Source organism: Saccoglossus kowalevskii, chromosome 3 (genome assembly GCF_978046115.1).
Source record: "Saccoglossus kowalevskii chromosome 3, keSacKowa6.1, whole genome shotgun sequence".
In the NCBI taxonomy this organism is placed as follows: domain Eukaryota; kingdom Metazoa; phylum Hemichordata; class Enteropneusta; family Harrimaniidae; genus Saccoglossus; species Saccoglossus kowalevskii.
In genome coordinates this window covers 4,162,140-4,178,172 of record NC_140643.1, presented here as the reverse complement: position 1 = coordinate 4,178,172, position 16,033 = coordinate 4,162,140, and the positions used below count along the sequence as shown (strand labels likewise).

The window sequence follows — 16,033 nt, the reverse complement described above, 5'->3', positions numbered from 1 at the left end:
AATCTACAGAACATGGGTGGTTATTTGATTCACAAACCCAATCTACAGAACATGGGTGGCTATTTGATTCATAAACCTAAACTACAGAACATGGGTAGTTATTTGATTCACAAACCCAATCTACAGAACATGGGTGGCTATTTGATTCATAAACCCAATCTACAGAACATGGGTGGTTATTTGAATCACAAACCCAAACTATAGAACATGGGTGGCTATTTGATTCATAAACCCAATCTATAGAATATGGGTGGTTATTTGATTCACAAACCCAATCTACAGAACATGAATGGCTATTTGATTCATCAACCCAATCTACAGAACATGGGTGGCTATTTGATTCACAAACCCAATCTATAGAACATGTGTGGTTATTTGAATCACAAACCCAAACTATAGAACATGGGTAGTTATTTGATTCACAAACCCAATCTACAGAACATGAATGGCTATTTGATTCATCAACCCAATCTACAGAACATGGGTGGCTATTTGATTCACAAACCCAATCTATAGAACATGGGTGGTTATTTGAATCACAAACCCAAAATATAGAACACGGGTAGTTATTTGATTCACAAACCCAATCTACATAAATAGGGTGGCTATTTATTTCATAAACCCAATCTACAGAACATGGGTGGCTATTTGATTCACAAACTCAAACTATAGAACATGGATGGTTAGTTGAATCAAACCCAATCTACAGAACACGGGTGGTTATTTGATTCATAAACCCAATCTACAGAACATGGGTGGTTATTTGATTCATAAATCCAATCTACAGAACATGGGTGGCTATCTGATTCACAACCTCAAACTATAGAACATGGGTGGCAATTTGATTCACAAACCCAAACTACTGAACATGGGTGGCTATCTGATTCACAACCCCAAACTATAGAACATGGGTGGCTATTTGATTACAATTTACTTACGATTCATTGTTAAATATTTCCAACAGTTTCTTCTTATAGGCCAGAAACTGATTTTGTACAAACAAGGAATCCACACTGTCCTGCAAACAAAAGGGTGCAAACACTGGTCTATGATATCCTGCTAAATATTACAAAAATTTCAGAAATCACTCCAAGAGAAAGGTTAAAACACTATTTCTTTTTGTATCAACAGAACAGTGTCCTTTTGCTTTGTAAAACAAAAAGATGTCAATCAAGGTTATAAATGCATGTTCCAATTAACTTTCAATGAAATTCATCAACACAAGCAAGATCCATAGGAATAGGAACACGTGTATATTGCTGGCATTAAAAATTAAGAGACTAACTTGCTACCCCAATATTTCTGAGACTGGATTTCAGGGATGAAGAAATACAAGAAAGAAGAAACTTGAAGAGGAAAATAGTATAGTTAGTATTATAATCTTACCCCTTCATATTTTCTAATGAGTTCTTGTACAACTGTATTGAGTTGAATACAGTGGTTGAGTCTTGCTGCAGTACTGTGTAATAACCTGTATAATTCCAATGAGAATTCTACACCATACGACTCTCTAAATTCAATAAATACATGCACTATGTCATCAATAAACAAGCCATGCATGGCACAGTCCCCGTTAGTTATCAAATTTAAGATATATAGTTTTGTTTATAGTAATATAGCTGGAATATAACCATGTCAGGAATATGATTTTTAACATTAAAATGATTGACATTTGTATCTGATCGTCAAACAAGTACTTGTCCATATTGAGAGATATTGCTCTGGAACAGCATTCAAAATCAGCCATTTTGAATACATATATATATATGACATGATGTTTAACAAATATATAAAATTTGAATATAATCATTCAAAGCATTTAAGAGATATGGCTTGAGAAGCCCAATCATTAAAACAAAATGGCCACCAGTCAGCCATTTTGAATCCAATCTGAAAAATAAAATGACGTGCATCAGGAACCCGTAATGTCTAATGTATGTACCAAGTTTGAACGAAATCCATCCATAAATGCCAGAAATGTGCTTGATATTTGATGATTTTTTAGCACAAAAATGACCCCATTCAGCCATTCTTAATAGGATCGTCAAACCAATATATCTGTTTATTTATGACATGATGTATAATGAATATTTAAAATTTGAATATAATCAGTCAAAACAAGTCGGAGATATGGGTCTAGAAGCCCATTCATTAAAACAAAATGGCCGCCAGACAGCCATTTTGAATCCGATCTGAAAAATAAATGATGTGCATCATGTCTAATATATGTACCAATTTTGAACGAAATCCATCCATAAATGCCAGAAATGCTTGATATTTGATGATTTTTTAGCACAAAAATAGCCACCATTTGGCCATATATGATATGATGTATAATGAATATTTAAAATTTGAACATAATCAGTGAAAGCAAGTCAGAGATATGGGACGAGAACCACATTCATTAAAACTAAATGGCCGCCAGTCGGACATTTTGAATCTTATCTGAAAAACAAAATTATTTGCATCAAGGTCCCATAATGTCTAATGTATATACCAAGTTTGAACAAAATCCATCTGTAAACAGCCAAGAAATGCTTGATTTTTAGGATTTTTTAGCACAAAAATGGCCGCCATTCGGCCATCTTGAATCAGATTGTGAAAAAAATTGATGTGCATATGTATAATATCATGTATGATGTATGTGTGAAGTTTGATTGTGATTGGTCCAGGCATTTCTAAGATACAGGTCCGGACGCACGCACAGACGCACACACGCACGCACACACGGAGGTCAAAACATAAGTCCCTGTTTTCGGACTGCGTCCGAACAGGGACTAACAAGTACAGAAGGGTAACTTGGCAGGACTCATAGAGACTGCAGAAGGGATTGCCTAGATATCCCACTTGAATGTCTAGATGTCCCACTTGAATGTCTAGATGTCCCACTTGAATGTCTAGATGTCCCACTTGAATGTCTAGATGTCCCACTTGAATGTCTAGATGTCCCACTTGAATGTCTAGATGTCCCACTTGAATGTCTAGATGTCCCACTTGAATGTCTAGATATCCCACTTGGAAGTCTAGATGCCCCACCTGAATGTCTAGATGCCCCACCTGAATGTCTAGATGTCCCACTTGGAAGTCTAGATGCCCAACCTGAATGTCCCACTTGAAAGTCTAGATGTCCCACCTGAATGTCTAGATGTCCCACCTGAATGTCTAGATGTCCCACCTGAATGTCTAGATGTCCCACCTGAATGTCTAGATGTCCCACCTGAATGTCTAGATGTCCCACTTGAATGTCTAAATGCCCCACCTGAATGTCTAGATGCCCCACTTGAATGTCTAGATGCCCCACTTGAATGTCTAGATGCCCCACTTGAATGTCTAGATGTCCCACTTGAATGTCTAGATGTCCCACTTGAATGTCTAGATGTCCCACTTGAATGTCTAGATGTCCCACTTGAATGTCTAGATGTCCCACTTGAATGCCTAGATGTCCCACTTGAATGTCGAGATGTCCCACTTGAATGTCTAGATGTCCCACTTGAATGTCTAGATGTCCCACTTGAAAGTCTAGATGTCCCACCTGAATGTCTAGATGTCCCACCTGAATGTCTAGATGTCCCACCTGAATGTCTAGATGTCCCACCTGAATGTCTAGATGTCCCACCTGAATGTCTAGATGTCCCACCTGCATGTCTAGATGTCCCACTTGAAAGTCTAGAAGCCCCACCTGAATGTCTAGATGTCCCACCTGAATGTCTAGATGTCCCACCTGAATGTCTAGATGTCCCACTTGAATGTCTAGATGTCCCACTTGAATGTCTAGATGTCCCACTTGAATGTCTAGATGTCCCACTTGAATGTCTAGATGTCCCACTTGAATGTCTAGATATCCCACTTGAATGTCTAAATGCCCCACCTGAATGTCTAGATGTCCCACTTGAATGTCTAGATGCCCCACTTGAATGTCTAGATGCCCCACTTGAATGTCTAGATGTCCCACTTGAATGTCTAGATGTCCCACTTGAATGTCTAGATGTCCCACTTGAATGTCTAGATGTCCCACTTGAATGTCTAGATGTCCCACTTGAATGTCTAGATGTCCCACTTGAATGCCTAGATGTCCCACTTGAATGCCTAAATGTCCCACTTGAATGCCTAGATATCCCACTTGAATGTCTAGATATCCCATTTGAATGTCGAGATGTCCCACTTGAATGTCTAGATGTCCCACTTGAATGTCTAGATGTCCCACTTGAAAGTCTAGATGCCCCACCTGAATGTCTAGATGTCCCACTTGAATGTCTAGATGCCCCACTTGAATGTCTAGATGTCCCACTTGAGTGTCTAGATGTCCCACTTGAATGTCTAGATGTCCCACTTGAATGTCTAGATATCCCACTTGAATGTCTAGATATCCCACTTGAATGTCTAAATGCCCCACCTGAATGTCTAGATGTCCCACTTGAATGTCTAGATGCCCCACTTGAATGTCTAGATGCCCCACTTGAATGTCTAGATGCCCCACTTGAATGTCTAGATGCCCCACTTGAATGTCTAGATGCCCCACTTGAATGTCTAGATGCCCCACTTAAATGTCTAGATATCCCACTTGAATGTCTAGATGTCCCACTTGAATGTCTAGATGTCCCACTTGAATGTCTAGATGTCCCACTTGAATGTCTAGATGTCCCACTTGAATGTCTAGATGTCCCACTTGAATGTCTAGATATCCCACCTGAATGTCTAGATGTCCCAACTTGAATGTCTAGATATCCCACCTGAATGGCTAGATGTTCCACCTGAATAACTAGATGTTCCACCTGAATAACTAGATGTCCCATCTGTATACCTAGATGTCTCACCTGTATACCTAGATGTCCCACCTGAATAACTTGATGTCTCACCTGAAAGGCTAGATGTCCCATCTGAATGGCTAGATGTCCCATCTGAATCGCTAGATGTCCCATCAGAATGTCTAGATGTCCCACCTGAATACCTAGATGTTCCACCTGAATGGCTAGATGTTCCACCTGAATGGCTAGATGTTCCACCTGAATAACTAGATGTTCCACCTGAATAACTAGATGTTCCACCTGAATAACTAGATGTCCCACCTGAATGGCTAGATGTTCCACCTGAATAACTAGATGTTCCACCTGAATAGCTAGATGTTCCACCTGAATAACTAGATGTTCCACCTGAATGGCTAGATGTTCCACCTGAATAACTAGATGTTCCACCTGAATGGCTAGATGTTCCACCTGAATAACTAGATGTTCCACCTGAATAACTAGATGTTCCACCTGAATAACTAGATGTCCCACCTGAATGGCTAGATGTTCCACCTGAATAACTAGATGTTCCACCTGAATAACTAGATGTTCCACCTGAATAACTAGATGTCCCACCTGAATGGCTAGATGTTCCACCTGAATGGCTAGATGTTCCACCTGAATAGCTAGATGTTCCACTTTAATGGCTAGATGTTCCACCTGAATGGCTAGATGTTCCACCTGAATGGCTAGATGTTCCACCTGAATAACTAGATGTTCCACCTGAATAACTAGATGTCCCACCTGAATGACTTGGCTCCCTCCCTGAATGCCCAGACTAACAAGAATAGTGATTAGAAACAAATATTTCCTTGTAGCATCGAGTAAATAATGATTTCACAAATATGTTTATAAGTGGTCACTTACTTGTCCATTAGAACTAGCAATACCATCAACTCAGCTATTTTGAACAGATCAGCTTCAGGATGCATTTTAGAAACTCGTCTTTGGAATGACTCTCTGAAAACATTGAAAATAACGAAAGGTCAAAGAAAGCTTAGGAAGAACTTCATTGTGCTGAGTGAATTGGAGGTATATTGCTGTTTAACTATTGCCTAAGTGAGAAGATTGTGCTGCAACCAGAGGAGTTAAACTAAAACTAGGTGACTTGCTTTTAAGTAACAAGTGTGAGTTGATCAGATACCCTCAACAAAACCTCAATATGGATTCAATCATGGAAAAGCTAAACAAGATCAGCACTGATACTACTGAACTCAAAGCATCACAAGCTGAGGTAACAAAATTGATACAATTTGAAGACATGAAAACCAAGCTAAAATTTGTACAAGATTCAAATACCAGTCTTAGGAAAGAGAGTGATGAGCTAAAGGAAAGGGTTGGTGGTCTGGAGCAAGAGGTAACTGACTGAAATCAATACCACCGCAGAGTTAATCTTGAAGTAAGTGGTATTCCGGAAACGCCCAATGGAGAAAAAAATACAGAAAATTGATCCAGAAATAACAGCAAATGAAATTGATATAACTCATCGCATAGGTACAAGAAAGGCAGGAGCCATGGCGACCCGAAGTGAGGAGAGACCACGACCGTAAGATTTACCACCAAAGACGTAACAGTATATATGACAAAAAACGCAAACTTAAAGCAATCTCCACCAGAGATTTGGGATATGAACAAAATAACAATATATAATAATAATAATTAACTTTATTGATATTTTATCCTTTATAGGATCTTGAGTTAAATTACAATAAAGTGTGGATGAAAGAAAAAACAAAAAAGACAATAAGATAAAATATCATAAAAATGAAGATAACAGAAAAAACAAACAAAAAAACTTGAAGATATGCCATGATATTAATATTGGTGGATGAAAATGAAAGCTTTTTCATGTTATTTTCTCTAATTTTGAAACATTCGTATATGTATTTAGCTAGTTTTATAATTGTTTTATTTTCATTGTTGTTCATCATGTCTAGAATGTTTTTTTTGATTTTTTCCTTTGTTGTCATCCTGCATTTTTTCTTGACTGTTAATTTTGAATATTTTTTGGAGATTGTCCATAATCTTTTTTGTTATAGAGGCAGCATTATGCAGATGTTGGTTCTCCCACACATTGTTTTCATTTACATATTTTAGTAAGCTTTTCACACCAGTTACCCAGTTAGGTGTATTGTTTTTGTCAAGCTCCATTCCAAGTTGATTTGCTTCTTGAACTAGAGTATTTTCATTTTTATTTTTTTGCCAATAATTTATTAAGTGCTTTATGCTCGTTAGAAGTAGGAGAAAATTACCAAGTTCTAATAGACATGCTAAATTACAAGCTTTACAGTTAACTTGTAACACATATTTACAGAATTTGGTGTGTAGCTTCTCCATAGAAAGCATATTATTATGAAGATCTTTGGATTGTAGTATGCAATCACTAGCCCATACTTCACTGCAATAGAGTAGGACTGGTTTGATTATGCTGTCAAATAGTTTCAGGTGTATTTTTATTGGGATGTTATTTTCTGAGTATAATAGTTGTTTCATTTTGACTATTGCTTTTGTTACTCTGTGTCCAAGATCTTCCTGTGCTTTGAAGAGTTTACCTGAAGAATTTATTTTTAGTCCTAAATAGGTATATGATGTTACGTTTTCTAATTCTTGTCCATTTATTTTAAATTTGTTTTTTGATAGCATTTCCCCAGATTTGTTGAAAATTATTATTTTTGATTTTGATGCATTGACATCCAGCTTCCACTATTATTTTGTGAGGATTCAATGTGGTATTTGATGTCATTAACATATAGATTGAATAAAAGTGGGCTCAGGTTATCTCCCTGTCTAATCCCTCTGTTTACTGAGAAAGAGGGTGTAAGCCCTGTTTTTGTTTTGACACAACCAAGAGAGTTTTGATAGATTGATTCTATGATATTGTAGAATTTACCAGAGATGTTGTTTTTACAGAGTTTGTAAAGTAAGCCTTGGTGCCAGATTGAATCAAAAGCCGTTTTAAAGTCAATGAAACATGCAAAGATTCGATTTTTACTCTTAAATATTTACTCAGTAACTGTTTAAAGTACAAAGATATGATCAGCTGTTCAGCAGTTCTGAATTTTGGCAAGAAGCCAATCTGTTCTTTCATTATAATGTTATTTTCATTGAGCAAATAACACCGAATAAACGGCAAGGTAAAGACTATGTCTAATTATAGTAAATACGTACTGCGTGCGTGACTCGAACCGGCGCTCGCGTACGGCACCTAATCGCCTAGCTTAACGCCACTACACGTCTTCCCCTCAGCCACCGGGCATCCCCAAAAAAGGATGCTTAATAACCGAGCTTATTACGTGCAGAGAACGTGAAACCCGTCCACGCGATACGCGCCACACAGCATGGCCAGAATGCGGCAAAGGCCTTCAGATCTGGCTGTAGTAGGATGGTGAAAGTAATGGTACAGCATTTTAACAGTGAATAAGTACTGAGAAATAATTTTTAAACTCATAGTTGCTGTCGACATAGGAAGTAAAGTAAGCAAATAACGCCGAATAAACGGCAAGGTAAAGACTATGTCTAATTATAGTAAATACGTACTGCGTGCGTGACTCGAACCGGCGCTCGCGTACGGCACCTAATCGCCTAGCTTAACGCTACTACACGTCTTCCCCTCGGCCACCGGGCATCCCCAAAAAAGGATGCTTAATAACCGAGCTTATTACGTGCAGAGAACGTGAAACCCGTCCACGCGATAAGCGCCACACAGCATGGCCAGAATGCGGCAAAGGCCTTCAGATCTGGCTGTAGTAGGATGGTGAAAGTAATGGTACAGCATTTTAACAGTGAATAAGTACTGAGAAATAATTTTTAAACTCATAGTTGCTGTCGACATAGGAAGTAAAGTAAGCAAATAACACCGAATAAACGGCAAGGTAAAGACTATGTCTAATTATAGTAAATACGTACTGCGTGCGTGACTCGAACCGGCGCTCGCGTACGGCACCTAATCGCCTAGCTTAACGCCACTACACGTCTTCCCCTCGGCCACCGGGCATCCCCAAAAAAGGATGCTTAATAACCGAGCTTATTACGTGCAGAGAACGTGAAACCCGTCCACGTGATACGCGCCACATAGCATGGCCAGAATGCGGCAAAGGCCTTCAGATCTGGCTGTAGTAGGATGGTGAAAGTAATGGTTCAGCATTTTAACAGTGAATTAGTACTGAGAATTAATTTTTAAACTCATAGTTGCTGTCGACATAGGAAGTAAAGTAAGCAAATATCACCGAATAAACGGCAAGGTACATGTAAAGACTATGTCTAATTATAGTAAATACGTACTGCGTGCGTGACTCGAACCGGCGCTCGCGTACGGCACCTAATCGCCTAGCTTAACGCCACTACATTTATGGTCTAAGCTAGGCGATTAGGTGCCGTACGCGAGCGCCGGTTCGAGTCACGCACGCAGTACGTATTTACTATAATTAGACATAGTCTTTACCTTGCCGTTTATTCGGTGTTATTTGCTTACTTTACTTCCTATGTCGACAGCAACTATGAGTTTAAAAATTATTTCTCAGTACTTATTCACTGTTAAAATGCTGTACCATTACTTTCACCATCCTACTACAGCCAGATCTGAAGGCCTTTGCCGCATTCTGGCCATGCTGTGTGGCGCGTATCGCGTGGACGGGTTTCACGTTCTCTGCACGTAATAAGCTCGGTTATTAAGCATCCTTTTTTGGGGATGCCCGGTGGCCGAGGGGAAGACGTGTAGTGGCGTTAAGCTAGGCGATTAGGTGCCGTACGCGAGCGCCGGTTCGAGTCACGCACGCAGTACGTATTTACTATAATTAGACATAGTCTTTACCTTGCCGTTTATTCGGTGTTATTTGCTTACTTTACTTCCTATGTCGACAGCAACTATGAGTTTAAAAATTATTTTCATTGATATGTTTAGTAAGTCTCCCTTTTAGAGGTGAAGTGTTTACTCAGACTATTTAGAAGAGTAATTCCTCGATAATTTCCTGGGTCAGCTTCCTCCCCCCTTTTTAAAGTTTGGCGTGATAATACCCATATTCCAGGCACTAGGAGAGTGACCACTGTTGAGGATATGGTTAAACAGTTTTTTGTAGAGGCTTTATCAGGACATTTAATTCTACCAGTTTTAATCATTTCATTAGTTATGCTATCTTCACCGGGGAGATTTTCTATTCTTTAAAGCATTGATTGCAGTTCGAATTTCTAATTGAGAGATATTTTGGTCCAGAAAGGTAATAGGTGTAATTTTTAGGCTGTCAGTTTCTATTTTTAGGTTGTCGTCAAATGGGATTTCATCTGTATTGAGTATCTTGAAATGTTCATACCACTTTTCAGCATTAATGTTATCACATAACTTATTTTCTTGTCTTCTCTTTAGTTCATTTATTAAATTCCAATATTCTACAGGACGCGAGTTACTCATTGTGTCTAGTTTAGTTAGTATATTATTCTTGTATTCTCACCTCTTCTTTTTTACAAGCTGTTTATATTTTCTCTTCATATTAGTTGAGTTCACGCACAGCTTCTTAGCACGGGCTAAGAGGTCAAATTCCTTAGCTCGTGCTAAGCAAACGTGCGTGAACGCTTAGCACGGGCTAAGGAATGCTAAGTACGGGTTAAATCTGAACCGAATTTAAGACGCGGTCAAGACCCTTAGCACGGGCTAACGAAGTGTGCGCGAACGCTTAGCCCAGGGCTAAGCGCCCTCTGCAGCAACCTTTGAGTGTGAACATTATGCACGTGATCAAATATATTCAACTTTCTCATTCCCAAAATGGCAACCGAACTCAGTGTACACGCTTCCACACTGATCGGGTCGCTGTAGTAGAGCGTACAACAGCTCCAATCGTGGACAAAATAAATTTGGTTCGCTGTCTACGACATGCATTAATAAAACTCTGTATTCTGTTAGGGTGTTGTATACTGTTTCTGTGCATCCAAATATGTTGAGTCCGTCTTCGCGTTCCTGTGCTCGTCGCTTCAAAATTAGAACGAAACATGTCAGTAGCAGAAATAGAACCTCGCGCATGTCATCCATTTTTCGTTCGTAAATAGCGGCTTGCCAAAGGTCACCGACTGATGGCGCCTCTTAGCCCGTGCTAACGACTGGCCCTCCCTGTGCGTGGACACAATTGGGTCTAGCCAAAATGCAAATATGCTAGATAAGCCTAAATCAGCTTAAATCTTAGCCCGTACTTCCTGTAACGTGAACACTATTATAGCATTCAGTTCTGAGCTGTTTGTTGTACGGATTAGATGATAATTTAATTGACATTTTATGAACTTCTTTCTTGAGTTTAGTCAATTCACAAGTGTACCACTTAGAGTTATTTTTCTTATTTTTATGTTTTGAGTTTTTTGTTTTTACCTTACGTTTTGGTAAACTTTTATGGGCTGCAGCATGGTAAATATTCAAGAGAAGATCTGTGGCTTTATCGACTGCCTGTTGAGAGTTATCAAAATCAGTTAAATTAAAGTTATTGATTAAGTTACACATATCTTTGCAATGTAGTGCTTCATTAAAAAGAAATTTGGATTTCTCGTTCCAAATATATGTGCATGTTTGCTGTTTTAAAGTTTTTGGGGCACCTGTGTGCAACATATCAGTGGTAGAGATTTTTAGCAAGGCATTTGTTTGAATGTGCTAAGATATCTGGCAGTGATCTGACAAGGTTAAATTCAAAGGATGTACATAGAATAAAGAAATATTTTTAAATAAATTTCTACTAACTATTGTATAATCTACAATGCTACTACCCTGACTCTGGTAACATGTATATTTACCAGTAAGATCCCCTATGCATCTTCAATTAAGTATGACAGTGTCTGTGGCAATACATAGATCTAAAAGTTTATTGCCATATTGGTTCTTAATGTGGATGTCTTGAGAGGCTCGTTGTTTGAAGGAATTGTCTGTATTTGTAGAGACGATTATTGAATTGTCAAAAATTGCCACATCTTTTTCACTTTTGGTACGTGCATTGAAGTCCCCCGATAGAACTACTGAGCCAAATTTTGAATATTTACTAATATCTTTTTCCAACAGTTGAAAAAGGTCTGAATCTTTCCAATCAAAGATGCTGGAGTGTTGTGGACTTAAGTAAAGTGAGCAAAGGAAAATGTTTTCGTCAAGGTTGAAGAAATCTTTGTTTAAACGAACCCAGATAAAAGCTTCACTACTACTTGGTAATTGTTTTATGCCATTTGAATAGATTTTTTATAATAAAAGACAATTCCTCTAAAATTGGAGCGGGCCTTTTTATGTTTTTTACTCCTGAAAGAGTGGAAATATGAGTATTTGGGGATTGTTAAATTTGAGTCTCTATCTGTTTTAGTTTCTACTAGGCTGAACAAATCTGAAGTACTAATTCTAGCTATAAAACATGGGTCATTATTTGTTTTAACTAAACTACCATAAATATATAGTTGAAAATGTAAGACAAGTTTTTTTTGCCGGAGAAAAAGTCATGTTAAATAGCTAGATAGGGGAAGGGGGGAAAAAAGAAAAAAATTTGATATAAGTAATAAAGGAATAAAATTCAGTGCGTACTAATATACCTGGTTCTAGGTCAATGCATTAGTTGATTGCTATGTTCATTGCTATTAATTGTCAATAATGTTCATGATGCAGGTAAGCAGGGTCTCAATGTGTTTGTTCTTTGAGGTATTTCGTCTACTGTATTTGGGTGCACGTGGTCCGTCTTGTAGCTTGTTGTGGTGTTGAGTTTTTGGTGTTTTCATTTGATTCTCTGAAGTGGTGATGGTGTGATTTCTTTGATTTTGTACAACTGCTCTATATATATAGCGCTTCATGTTGCTAACAATAAAGCGAATGCCAGTGGTCACGACTCGGTTAGCCTTGCTCAACTGGTTCGTAACCCGTCTTGTGATTGGTTGTTGACAAATGCTGAACAGGCCACGCCTCCAACTGTGTCGTGCGTTCGGACTAACCGTTAGGAATTCCTAGATGGAGTAAATTTGTGTAGTTTTCTTGATTTATTCTGCAGATATGGGTAAAATGTAGGTAAGGCTTTGGCGAAATTCGAAGGAGCAACTAATATTCTTCAACCTGGTATTTTTTTTAGATTTTATTTTTCATTCTTTTCGTCTATTTTTTCGAGTTTAAAATAACCCCCCCCCCCCCCCACTCATAGGGAGTGCCTACAGTTGATCATAGTTCCTGGCCTCCCTGTGGTTTAACACGGGTCAAGTTGTAGTTATGTTAAAATCCGTGGCACCTATAACAATTGAAGAATATCTGCAGGAATAGTAAGACTGTGAAAAAAACGACTGATTGATTGTTATAGAATGACTGTAGTGTACAATTTGTCAAACAAATACAATACTTGCAAATGTAATGTCGGCCAGCGCCCATCTTACTTGTTCGAAGTTGTCAAAGCCGACATCAATGGAGATCGCGTTTTTTAACTAGGCGGCTGGCAAGCGGACTAACACGTTACATAAACTTGTTGAATTACAATTATGGTTTTTATTTTGGCGCCCAATGTCTCGTTATAAAATAAAGGATTCAAATTTTGCAGGGTATTCCGTTTTTTGCGAACTCTGGGTGAAATACTTTCATGAGCTGTACGTAGTTCACTTACAGCCAAAACAAAGTCAGCTTGGACATTAAGTTGTGAGACGCGACAAAACAAACGCTGCCAGTGATAGATTACGTGAATAAAAGAACAAAATAAATCAATCAAAGGCGTCGGCCACACGCTTTGGAAATAAATAGAACGCGTTGCTAAGAGGAATCGCACCTGCATCTCGACGACGTCTCCGGTCATGAGCAAGGTTTGCCGCGTCTTAGAAAAATTGAAAGTTAAAAAGGAATCAGTGTCGGGGAACCATTCACAATGTTTGCATGAAAAACCCCACGCGAAAGCGTTTTTTTTTCCTGTTACAAACACTATGGTACCTGAATCCCGATTAATTCATAAATATGAATCGGTAAGGGTCAATTTCCTGGAATCCTTCAAGATTAAATTTGCCTCCGAAAATCTTTCTAACGATGACCTAGAAGATTGCCATGATTGAGTGTCACCATTTCTGTTCTAAGATTTATTCAGTATAATAATACAAATGTTCACCCCAACAAAGGTGGACATACAGTTTTAGCGACCCGAAGAGCTCATTGTCAACCGAGGTGAAGCACTACGATAAAGACTTTCTGTTCCCAATAAATAATAATAAAAAAAAAAACTTCTCGTTCCCGACATTATGAAATTCTTTCGTTTTGGGGGGAAAAAACCTGGAAAAAAAACTGATTTTGACAATATAATTTAGAAATTGATATTAAGAATAATTCATAACGAAATCTATTCCATATGTACCCATAATTTTTTTTCATAATTACTGATTACACACGAAAATTACAGAAAAAATAATTTGCTATATTATCTATAGATTTGTGCCTTTTATTTGTCTTGAATCGTGACTGAAAGGAGCTGGATGAAATTACAAACTATGTAGTGTGTTCGACAACTCATGTATGAACAACAATTTTAATAAATATCATTTTACTTGGTAAAATTACTGTATTTTTCTACATAAAAACAAAAGAATTTCATAATGTTATCATGTTCTTTGTTATCATAGCGTTGTTGGTAATAGTTGAAAATGAACACCTGAACCTGCTTATATGAGATCGAAGGAGTCTCTGTTTTCAACAGCCGTATACATCTAACTGCGTCATCACTAAGTTTCCTTGTGGACCACGAGCTCTGTTCCTTGTTTGCACGTTATCATGTTCACACAATCGCAGAAATTATTTGTAAGGGTGCCCTTTGAAATGGCACATTTTCTTGATGTTTTAGCAAGTACTCCGCGGGTATATGGCTTGTTCTCACATCAGCATAATTTTCCTCGAGTTCACTCATCGCTTTCCCACATGCACTTCTCGTTCTTTGCTGCTAACTTTTTTGCACTCTAATATGGTGTTGTTTTTGTCTTTCTAAACATCGAGTTTATTTTTGACATTCAACGAGATCGCTTGAATTTTTAATTTGATGACGGTTCGAATTTATCCACTTTTACAGTGATCAACATTGCGTTCGAGTAGAGTTACTAGTAATTACAAGCCTGATTTACATTTTTCTTGCGGTGTTTTTCGTCAATGTATTAAATATAAGTGCTTTGGGAAATAACATAATTATATTGGGCGAGTGAAAGAGTTTGGTGAGACTCTCACAACATGTTTTATTTATTTCCAACGCGCGTGGTCGGCGCCTCTGATTGCGTTTATTTTGTATTTTTGTTTTCAAAATGTATCACTGGCTGCGTTTGTTTTGTTTTCCTCAACAAATTATCTGTTCCGAAATCTCTTTCATTTTTCGTCCGGCTGCTGCCAATCCAATAATTCGTTGCCGCATGTACTCAGACAAGCGATTAATCGTCACAGTCATTATACTAGTAGTTTAAGTCCAATTGATTTGTAGAAATTCAGCTATGCGATAATTATATGTGCAGTTTTGTTTTGCGCACCCAGACACGAGCAAAAGTTAACCAATAGATTTTCTGAACTACAGCATTCCTATTACTTATGCAAATTGAGTAAGGGTCATAGTGTGAGTTGCGTTCACAAATAACAAAGTGTCAAATTATTTTAAGCGGAATAAATTTAGTCAAAATCACACACAGAAACACACACACAACACACAAATACTAGTACTCAATACATATCGTGATTGACCAGTTATATAGCTGCTTGAACTACACACACAAGGACGTAAATGTGTAAATACAGGTCACAGTTCGACTTGCGTAGCAAACGTTACAATGTGTCAAGTGATTTGAAGGCGTCTTTGTTCCAAAACAGAGAAGCAATAGGCGTTGTGTTATGAATCGTCATTAAAACCTAAATTTATTACGAATAAAAACTTAAGTTTATACATACAATGTACGATCATTGTTACTCCAGCGGTCGGTTGGCAAGCGGACGATGCTTCTGAAGCCAGCCATAGCAGGAGCGGTCGAGCGAGCAAACAAAAGCTAACGAGAGCGAGCGAACAAAAGCGAACGCGAGCGAGCGGAAAAAAAGCAGTCAGTTTCCGTTCGGAAAGCAGCGCGCGGTCGGAAATTAAGCGATAAGCGGTCGGAAAAAAAGCGATAAAAGCGGGAGGTTGGGCGGAATGAGTACTGTATAATATGATATGGAAATAGGAATGAATGATTTAAGGAATCAAACGACTAGATATAATATGATATGGAAATAGGAATGAATGATTTAAAGAATCAAACGACTAGATATGATATGATATGGAAAT

The 16,033-nt window shown here is 38.2% G+C and overlaps 1 protein-coding gene across 1 annotated transcript in view; it reads right to left on the bottom strand.

Annotated features, from left to right (window-relative positions):
- The window catches only part of LOC100376560 (uncharacterized), a 146,484-nt gene that overhangs the window by 91,978 nt on the left and 38,473 nt on the right, over positions 1 to 16,033 (bottom strand). The window contains exons 11-13 of the mRNA XM_085496698.1: positions 5,652 to 5,744; positions 1,387 to 1,510; positions 939 to 1,018 (exon numbers count right to left, since the gene is read on the bottom strand). Coding sequence (XP_085352824.1) covers positions 939 to 1,018; positions 1,387 to 1,510; positions 5,652 to 5,744 — 297 coding nt within the window. The remainder of the gene's footprint in view (positions 1 to 938; positions 1,019 to 1,386; positions 1,511 to 5,651; positions 5,745 to 16,033) is intronic.